The following is a 9785-nucleotide window of genomic DNA, read 5'->3' as shown; positions in this document are numbered from 1 at the left end:
GTTTGATGCCTCTCGCTCAATCGAGAGCAGCGTGTTTCCAAGTCGCTTCAAGGATCGTGTTTTGGCGACGGCCAGGTCAGCTATAGCAACGTTCTGGAATGGGAGGCCCTCTTGCCAATCCTTCTTCATAAGGAGGAGTGCATCAGCCGCACTAGTCTCTGGGGTCAATGTCAGGGAGCATGGTAATGTGTTGATAAAAGGTCCCACAGTGCCGTCGGCGCCCTCGAGATCGCTGTTACGCCCAGAGACTATGTATGAAAATGTAATGGTGTCTGATAAGATGATGCGTCGAATGGCAAGCGCCCAAGCGACTTGGAACAGATTTGCCGGAGTAATCATCAGCTGACTGCAAACAGCGCGAAGTTTCCCGTCCGGCAGTGGCACAGAAGAACGAGCCGTTTCCAGGCGAAGCAACTGAGTATTGTTAGTGATAAGAGGCAAATGTGACTCAGTAGCGTTGTTTAGGTACGATGTCCAATATTCAGCGCCTGCAGGTGCCTCCTTTATGATAGCTTGCTGGTGAGATGCGAAACTTGTGTATGGAAGCCGGTTGTCCGAGAAGTAGTCAGATTGTAGATAGCTGGCACGGAAATCGTGCAACAGGATTCTACCAGAGTGTCCATCCACCAGGGCATGCGAAATTTCCACGTCAAGTCGAAGCTCATCTACGCTAACCTCGTAGACACAAAGACGCAGCGGAACTTCGAATTCCCGCATAGTAAAGGATGGGACGGTATCAACATCACTTTTTGAAGAGCATATGACAATACGGGGTGACATGTTAGGCTTGAAGACAAGCTGGTCAAATTTGCCAGGTCGGTCATTGCTCTCCACAAATGTCGTCCGTAGAATTGCATGACGTTTAACAAGGTCTCTCCATGCATTAACAACCCGATCTATTGTAGGGCGCTGACCATTGGTAGAGGTTGAAAGCAGCCTGATAGAAATATGGCTGATGTAGGAAGTAGGGTTGATCGCTTGACTGACAAAGAAGCCTTCTTGCACGGCGGAGCAAGGCGCTATAGATTCGATGTCGCTAAAGGCGATACTGTGCGTCTTCAAATTCGCAGCTAGGTCTTCTAGCGCGGAATCTTGCCAATTGACAAGAGGAAAACTGGTGTTCCCATTTTCATGGCCATTAATTCCATTTGTGTGGCCATTGACTCCATTTGCAGCGCCATTGAGTGTGGCCGCATTCTTTCGGTCTATCTGTTCGGCGATTACACCCAGGCTCTCAGCCGTCAACAGCTCCATCATATCCACGTGAATGCCTGCATCGCGGCATTTGACAATGAAATCAATTGCTAGGATAGAGTCACCACCGAGCAAAATGAAGGATTTGTCCCAATCTAGCGAGTCGACGTCGATATCGAGAATTTGAGCGGCAACCTTGCCAAGTGCGAGCTTCGATGGCTGAAGCCGCGCATCAATGCTGTTGGAAATTTCCATACTGATGAGGTTGGTAATATTAGTTACGAATTAGGTGCTCGCGATAATCTCATATCAAGGAGGGAGCATCAAGGTCAAGGAGTGTCGCAGCCTCGTCGTATAGCGAGATGCTGATAGTAGAGGTTGTTCCAGAGAAGGCCAAAAAGATAGCTTGAGGTCTACCAGCGGGTATGTCCCATTTGGATTAATAACAATTCAATAGCAATGGCCAACTTCACTGCATAAGCCGAGTAAAGTGGGTGTTGATCACAAGGCATCAGCGTTGTTATCAACTTGTCAATAAAAAGACCCAATAAAACCCGGTGGAAGCACGGCTGCTTACTGCCGTACCTAACCTATTCATCCAACCCTTTTGAGCATCCATGCCTTTCGTTAGTCTAAATCTGACTGGAATGACCATTCTCAACTACCCAAGAATCGGTCAATTACTGACTCATTTTGCCTCGTTGAAATGTGATGCAATATTCTAACTACAGAAGAAGAAGTTTACATGTATCCTACAGACTTTCCTGTTTCGTGCACAGACCAAGGTGTACGGAGGTCTCCCGCTGCAGTGGGTTTGGGAAACCCAGATGGATGCTCGCAGGACCCTGGAAGTTCATGGATATGTTCTAAAAAAAAAACTAGACCATAATCCATGCAGCGATAGGACTTCACGCTACGACAGTAGACGGACTTCCGGGCAATGATATCCCCCAAGTTCCGCTAGGTATTCAACCAGCGAAATAGACATACGCCTAGCTACCCTATTTTAGTTTCAGTTGTGGGCCCCAGAGAGAAGAATTTGGCCCTGAGGTTAATTGAAGATTTTGGAAAGGGAGAAAGGCAGAAACGCGAAATGGTCTCTATTCACGTCCTCTGTGTGGATTGTTAGCAGTATGGTGCATCCAGGGAAAAGTAACTTTGACATTGATGTAAATCTATAGGCACCGGATGTACCACGTCCAAAATAGGTCTCCCATTACGCACATTCAACCCCTGAAAATCATCCCGGGCGGCGCCTAAAGGCGTAAGTCTAAGCTTTTCGCCACCTGTCAACCGAATGATACGCAAAAAACAGGTAAAAGAAATGGGGACCCAAAATAAAAGATCTGTAGTACAGTCTCAGTGAAATCGTCGGCAAACGGCCACGTTACATGTAACCACCTGCATTAGCCTGCATTAGCGCTTCGTTTGGCTGATCAGGCTGGGGACTAAAGAAGCACTGCATGCTACACACTCATGCAGGCGGCTCTTACATCGACGAGACTCTACGGTATATCTTGAAGAGTACTTTCCTATTTTTTTCCCGAGGTATTTTCCCCCCTGTTGCGAAAAATTAGTAGGCATTCAATCCCAGTGGCGTCAGAGCCCCATTGGAGATTTTCCAGGGGGGTAGACTTGTCACTGTGAGAATATCTTTCCCAGGATCGTCAATAACTAGTTACGGCTAGAGTTCTGGGGCTGCGGGGATGCATGTAAATATCAAAAACAGAACCTAAGCTTACATGTCAATAACTGGCTGACACGCGCCAATAGCAGCAGGGTCATAATTACAAGCAGGCACTAGAGCGCTTACGATGTTGAAGGATTTGAGTTGAAGCTTTAACACTCCTAGGTCAATATTATTTATTATTGTATCAGTAGGCTGTGTCTAAAGCCTGACTAAGCGAAGAGCGACAAGTCATCCTTGTTGTCAAGACAATTTCGATCATCCAAGAACGCTGTTAGTCAGGCTTCGTTATATTCCAATCTTATCATTCCTCCTTGACACTTCCGATCCAAGCGTAGGTGGCCTTGCAACACTCCGGGATCTGCCTTTCTAAACAGCCGCAAAGATGCGCGGGGAGTGTGCGCGTGTGGACGAAGATGTCTTTGGCCCCGTGGTTCATGGATGCCAGGATGACTTCGACTTCACGCTGCTGTTCGAAGAGACGATCCTATTTCTGCTACCTGCCTTGTGCATGCTGCTGCTGGCGTTCGCATGGCGGGCACCTCAGCTCATCCGCGCCAATGTTGTCGTTCGTTCATCTCTGCTAGGACTCTTGAAGTCGGTAAGTTTTATGTCGTATCAGAATGCAATTCTAACAAACCTCCACCGCTGCCTACTCTCCCCCAAACCAAGAAGTTTGGTACGAGGCTGACGACTCAGCCGACAGGTCGTATACCCCCTTATTTTCATCTCACAAGTACAGTTCCTTGCCTTTGCCGCGAAGAATACTTCGGCCAACACACGAGTAACGATCCCCGTTACCGCAATTGGGCTGCTCGCGATTGTTGTTATGGGCGCCTTGTCATACTTAGAACATCGTAGATCTCCTCGTCCCTCGTCCCTCCTCACATTGTATCTTCTTGCTGCTGCGCCCTTGAATGCGGCCCGCGCTCGCACTCTATGGCATATGCCTAGTTCGAATGGCGTTGTAATAAGCTTCACTGTTACTGTGGTCCTAATGGTGATCGCCCTTGGACTAGAACTGACACCAAAGGATGCGCTCATGAAAAAAGAGATCACCGAAAAGCCCTCCCGAGAAGAGAGGCGCGGCATTGTGGAACGTTCGTTACTCCTTTGGTTTATACCGACTTTTGTCCATGGTTTCAGGAACAAATTCAGCTCTGCGACCCTGCCCTCAGTAGATCCTACGTTGACTACTTGCAGGCTAAAAGAAACTGCCATCACAGGTCTGAACCTCCCCAATCACTTGTCAAATGGGCGAAACGGCAAGCTGACTGTTCTTCACAGATATTGACCAATCACTGTTACACAACCTTGTCCAACTCCACTGGAAAGATTTGCTCAGTCCGATAATCCCACGGGCTTGCTTTCTAGCCCTGACTCTAGCGCAAGCTTTCCTTGTCGAGACGGCCACAGCATCCCTCTCCGATCCTGAGGCTACTCAACAGTCCCACTCAGGGTTAGTTGGTGCCTACGTGTTGGTCTACCTTGGATTGGCAGTCAGTCGCTCCCTGTTGTTCATTGATCGAAACTTCCATCCTTCTGACTCTTTAATTCACAGGTAACATATGTGCTTTATCGTCAGAATGCCGTGCGGGTTGCCACTGCCGTACGAGCCAGCATAACAGACTTTATATTCCAACGCCTTCCGCATCTGGATTCCGCGGTCGAGCTCGCGGGCTCAGCTACGACCTTGGTGAGTGCAGATATTGAGCGTATTCAGTTCGGGATTCGCGAAATTCATGAGATTTGGGCCAATTTCATCACTACAGCGATATCACTGTGGTTGATTGAGCGTGCCATCGGTATTGCCATGGTTCCCGCGCTTGGTGTCTCGATTGGTATGATGTTGACCCCCAGCTTAGAGGAAACGATGTGCTGATCTATAAAGGGAGTAGTCTGCCTGGCTGCTGTATTGATTATATCGATTAGCGGCAGCGAAGCTCAAAAGCACTGGTTTGAAGCCACCGAGATCCGCGTCGCTCAGGTAGTGAAAATCTTGGCTGAGTTTAAGAGCGCAAAGATGATGGGAATCACTGCTGGGCTCCTTAGCAGCCTCACCGCTGTAAGGGTCAATGAAGTGCAGCGTTCTCAAAGATTTCGAGCGTTCGTAATTGTGGTAGCCACTTTGTCACAAGGCGCCACCGCACTGGTCCCGGCTTTTGGATTCATAACATACGTGTGGCTGCGCAACTCTGGCGCTGGCGAGGTCTTGAATGCCAGCGTTGCTTTTGGGACATTGACGCTCTTCAGCATCCTCACTTCGAGTATAGGGCAACTAATCGATTCAATATTCGGCACAGTGACAGCCTTGGGTTGCATTTCGCGCGTACAAGAACTATGCACCAAGCACTACATGTTAGACCCTCGTCAAGCTAACAATTCAGCTGAGCCTCCGCAGCCGAGCGTGATCATGAATCACGCCAGTGCAAAATACGATAAGGGTGGCCAAGATGTCATCCAAAAGGCCAGCTTTGAAATCAAGCCCGGCATGATCGTTCGCGTTGTAGGCCCAGCAGCATCTGGGAAATCCACGCTTCTGAAAATGATACTTGGCGAGGTGCGGTACTGCTCGGGAGAGGTAGTTGTTGGCGACCACGTCATCGGCTATTGCGATCAGAACACCTGGTTGGATCATGTCAGCATCCGGGAAAACATTACTGGTCCCGCACCTTTTGACCCAGAACGATACGCTGACACGATTCGCATATGTGCGCTGGGACCTGACCTGGAGAGCATCCCTGGGGGAGACGCCTTGGTTTGTTTTGGCAACGGTATCACTCTGAGTGGAGGCCAGAAGGCTCGCATAGTTCGTCATTATCTGGGCTGCTGCATCGTGAAGTCTGCTAACAAGCCTGCAGTGTTTGGCTCGTGCCATCTACGCACGCCCGCGGATCTTGGTCTTGGACGATTGTCTGAGCGGACTAGATGCTAACACGGAGCATCAAGTGCTTGAGAATCTCGTCGGCGCCCATGGCTTTCTTCAAGAGCATTCCATCACTACTTTCTTGGTCTCGAGTTCGCGTACGTCCAGCCGATTGCTTACCAGATGATTGTCGCCATTGACATGAAAATAGGGAAACTTTTGCCCAGCAGCATCGCAACGCTTTCGCTAGGGCCTGAAGGGCCCTTGTTGACTGAAAGCGCGCCGTACCGGCAGCATATTCCATCTCCATTGCCCAGTGTTTCGAAAGCTGTTCGTGTAGCTCGTTCCGGAGAGTTCAGTGAAGACAGCGACACAGAAGCGCAACTCTTGATAGAGACGAGTCTTGAAGGGCATCAGGAGTCAGGGGAACTCTCTCTATACGTCGACTTCATCAAGATCTGTGGAAGATTCGGTTTGTTGATCTTCGTCTTCCTGCTTGCCATTTTTATAGTGGGAATAACTTATCCTCGTGAGTGATCTCTTTATCTACGACGATGGAGTTCGTTCAAGAAGTTGATAGAGAATGTCATGGCAGAAATCTACATGCAAACATGGGTCACGAAGAGTGCGGCAGAGCAGCACAGCACTATTTCTCTTTTTACGGGTCTTTACCTGGGTCTAAGCGGTCTGGGCTTGTTCGTATTCTCGATAGCCTGCATACAATTTACACTGGGAATCGCACCACGCATATCTATCGAATTTCACACATCGCTAGCCAAAGCGCTGCTTTCGTGAGTGTCCATCTTCGTCATATGCTTCTTCCACTGACATATTATACTCTAGTGCTCCTCTTTCTTTTCTCACTACAACTGATAGAGGTTCGATCACCAATAGGTATTATCACAACATATGTATCAAGTCATAGGATTATAATCGCTGACGTATCCCTTGATCAGATTTGCTCAAGACCTTGCTATAATTGATCAAGAAGTTCCCTTGGCCTTCATCGGTACGGTCCTTCTCTTGTTACAGCTGCTGTCTCAGTGCGTCACTCTCATCATTGGGTCGCACTATGCGGGAATAGCTATCCCCTTTCTACTGGCAGTGGTGTATTGCATCCAATATGTGTATCTACCAACATCCTCTCAATTACGGTTGCTGGATCTTGAGGCCAAAGCTCCCATTGTGTCGCTGTTTGTTCGATCTGTCGAAGGGCTCTCAACGATCCGGGCTTTCGGGTGGTTGAAACATACACAGATCCAGTCAAGGAGACATATACTCGCATCTCAAGTGCCGTTCTACCTCCTAGCGACAGCACAGAACATGCTCAGTCTTGTCCTCGATCTCGTGACTGCGGTACTGGCGATCGTCGTCATCTCAATCGCGATCGGAACGCAAGGGGAGGGCCTTGGACTGGCGTTGTTCAGCATAGTCGGATTGGGCACCTCTACCAAGCTCTTGATTGCGCAATGGACGGAACTGGAAACCTCCCTCGGTGCTATGAGGCGCATCAACATTTTTGCTAGAGATACTCCCTCCGAGGTCTCGCCCTCCAGAAGCGAGACGCCGCCCAACGACTGGCCGAGCAAAGGAACGGTAGAGTTCCGCGATGTTTCACTGGGATATAGGTGAGTCTCGCGACGCTGGTGACGTCGAGCGAGGCAGTGTATGAGCTGACGCATTTCGAATTGACAGTGATACTATGCCTCCCATCATATCTAATCTAACACTCAAGATCCAGCCCCGGTGGAAGGTTGGACTCTGTGGGCGCACAGGCAGGTATGAAAACCAGATCCCCGCTATCGCTGCATCCTCTCATCAGTTGTACTAATAATGGCGCTCCAGTGGCAAAAGCACCCTCGTCTCATCTATCCTCGGCCTCGTTCACATACAGGGGGGTAGCATAATCGTCGACGACAAGAACATATCTGTCCTCGAGCCGGACTCACTACGTTCGAGTATAACGGTGGTCCCGCAAAATCCCGTGTTGCTGCGCATGGATGTGCGGACAAATCTGTCTCTTGGTGCCGTAGTAGCTCCTAGTGACGAGAAGATGATCGCGCTCCTCGGAGAGTACGGGCTATGGGAAAGATTTCACGAGCGAGACGGCCTCGACACGCTCCTCGTTGATGATCTGCTTTCCCAAGGGGAGAAGCAGATCTTCTGCATCGTGCGAGCACTCCTTCACAAGAGTCGCTTGGTTCTGCTGGACGAACCTACGAGCAGGTAAGCTCCAGCCCCTCCGACGAATTTCTGTTCAGCATTTGATGCAAGAGAACTGACCTCTCAATTGCATTCAGATCCGATAGCAGCACACAGGAAATCATCGACTCTGCCGTCCTGAAAGGCTTCGAGGACTCGACGATACTCTATGTCGCGCACCGTCTCGAGATATTGTCGCAGTTTGACCGCGTCATGGTCATGGACAAGGGTCGGATCGCCGAGTTTGGTGATCCACGCGAGTTGTTGCAGAATCCTGACTCGCTCTTCACCAACATATTCAGCAAGGCAAACTTGCAGATCAGTACTGCATAGTATTGATTGTTACGTTGATATAGTAGACGTCACGAAGGCTCGATGTGATCGTCCTCGATTTCCGACCTCCCGTGATGTGAATAATATGGTGGGAAAGCTTCAAAACCGAATACTGCTTTCAGCCTAAAAAATGTTGAACATTATGCCCGCTCACATGGGGCAATTTATAGATTAGATTCCGAGCGTTATGAAATGTACTCGTGTACAATGACGACTTCGTCCAATATACTGCGTTGTTTTGCTGATGTCTCCATTGCTTTTGTGAGGTTGATGAACCACGTATGAGACACTGATACTTGACCCTGTAGTACGGCAAGCCCTTCCACATCCATAAAATCGCCCCCTGGGCAGCGGCGCAAACGGTTCCTCACACCAGCTCTATGGAATCACCATAGCTACGTTGAATACAAAATGCAGTTGTGAGATAAAGCTACGACATTTGACTTTGACATGTGGGCAAAATCACATTTATGACTTTTTGTAATTATAATCCCCCCATATACCATCGAAACCTTTCACAACTATCACAGCATATTATGCATTAGAATTGTTATGAAGCTAGCTGCAATAGTTGATGACTAATCGTTTGTCGCAGCTTGGTGTCGTGTCGTCGTGTTTGAAACTGTCGTGATAGCCTACAAAGTTCCTATGGTAGGTAGGGGTAGCCAAGAGATAGTGAAGGGGTATCCGGACCAGCAGGAGCCCTCGCTGTGTTAGAAACTTTACCATAAAGTGAACAGAGTGATAGGAGGAGGACATCCAAGCTGCCTACAAACTTGTGAATTACTCTCTAGGGTAGGACGACGATTAGAAGAGGGTTATAGCCGCTTCGCATAGTTTAACCGAATATATTATCTGGGGATACCAGAATCAGCAAAAGATGATGCGGTTTTTGTTCTCCTAGCAATAACGGGCTATATAGCCCCTGAGTTTACAACACCTAGGTAGCCTAGGATGAAGTCATGTCCTATAGGATTTTTAGCATCTTCTCCCCGCCACTTCAATACAATCATCATTTTACTAGCAGGGGTAAAGCAAAGATATCGGAGCTGGATAGGAGTCTGCTGAAGATCTAGAGTGGCTCCAGATGAAGGCTATGAAGCTGTTGCGGCGAATCGCTCCTCAACACGGCTCGAAAGACCGGATCCGATTGGGCAACAGGCCTCCGTAGTCGTGTATACCAGCACTGGTTAGACGTTCTTGCTAGGCCCAAACAAGTGGAAACGAATAAGACTATCCATGAATTACTCGGGTACTAGTCGCTCATCGCATGATGCATCGGATCTTTCATTAAACTACTGAATTATCTATAGTCAAGGCCTTCATTTTGTTGTTGAATGAATGGCTAGTAATTGTGATCGTTCGCACCAAGAGGATCAATATTAAATGCATTGCACTAAAGAATTCGCAGTTTATCAAAGTAGTCCATTTTGTAATGCTAGTATTGAAACTGATTTGTAATTATATATTCAAGTGCGATTATCATGCAGAGATCTATCTAGA

The 9785-nt window shown here is 48.4% G+C and overlaps 2 protein-coding genes across 2 annotated transcripts; one reads left to right on the top strand and one right to left on the bottom strand.

Moving 5' to 3' along the window:
- Positions 1-978, bottom strand: GGI43DRAFT_418546 (uncharacterized protein). The gene is made up of 4 exons (XM_083207561.1): positions 906-978; positions 691-815; positions 357-465; positions 1-295 (listed from the first exon to the last, which is right to left on the bottom strand). Exons 2-4 carry the CDS (start codon positions 778-780, stop codon positions 249-251), a joined length of 246 nt encoding a protein of 81 aa, XP_083055375.1. The 5' UTR covers positions 781-815; positions 906-978; the 3' UTR covers positions 1-248.
- Positions 979-3132: 2154 nt separating this feature from the next.
- On the top strand, positions 3133-8512 carry GGI43DRAFT_277946 (P-loop containing nucleoside triphosphate hydrolase protein). Its single transcript, XM_083201187.1, has 13 exons — positions 3133-3482; positions 3588-4107; positions 4169-4380; positions 4443-4722; positions 4780-5690; positions 5743-5905; positions 5959-6276; positions 6343-6538; positions 6591-6641; positions 6704-7375; positions 7443-7526; positions 7593-7973; positions 8048-8512. Exons 1-13 carry the CDS (start codon positions 3267-3269, stop codon positions 8280-8282), a joined length of 4239 nt encoding a protein of 1412 aa, XP_083055374.1. The 5' UTR covers positions 3133-3266; the 3' UTR covers positions 8283-8512.
- The last annotated feature ends 1273 nt before the right edge of the window (positions 8513-9785 follow it).

The sequence above is a fragment of the Trichoderma evansii genome (assembly GCF_050947405.1).
Source record: "Trichoderma evansii strain SZMC 28006 chromosome Unknown GGI43scaffold_37, whole genome shotgun sequence".
NCBI classification, from domain to species: domain Eukaryota; kingdom Fungi; phylum Ascomycota; class Sordariomycetes; order Hypocreales; family Hypocreaceae; genus Trichoderma; species Trichoderma evansii.
The sequence above is the reverse complement of the archived record's forward strand: the minus strand, read 5'-3'. Positions and strand labels throughout refer to the sequence as shown.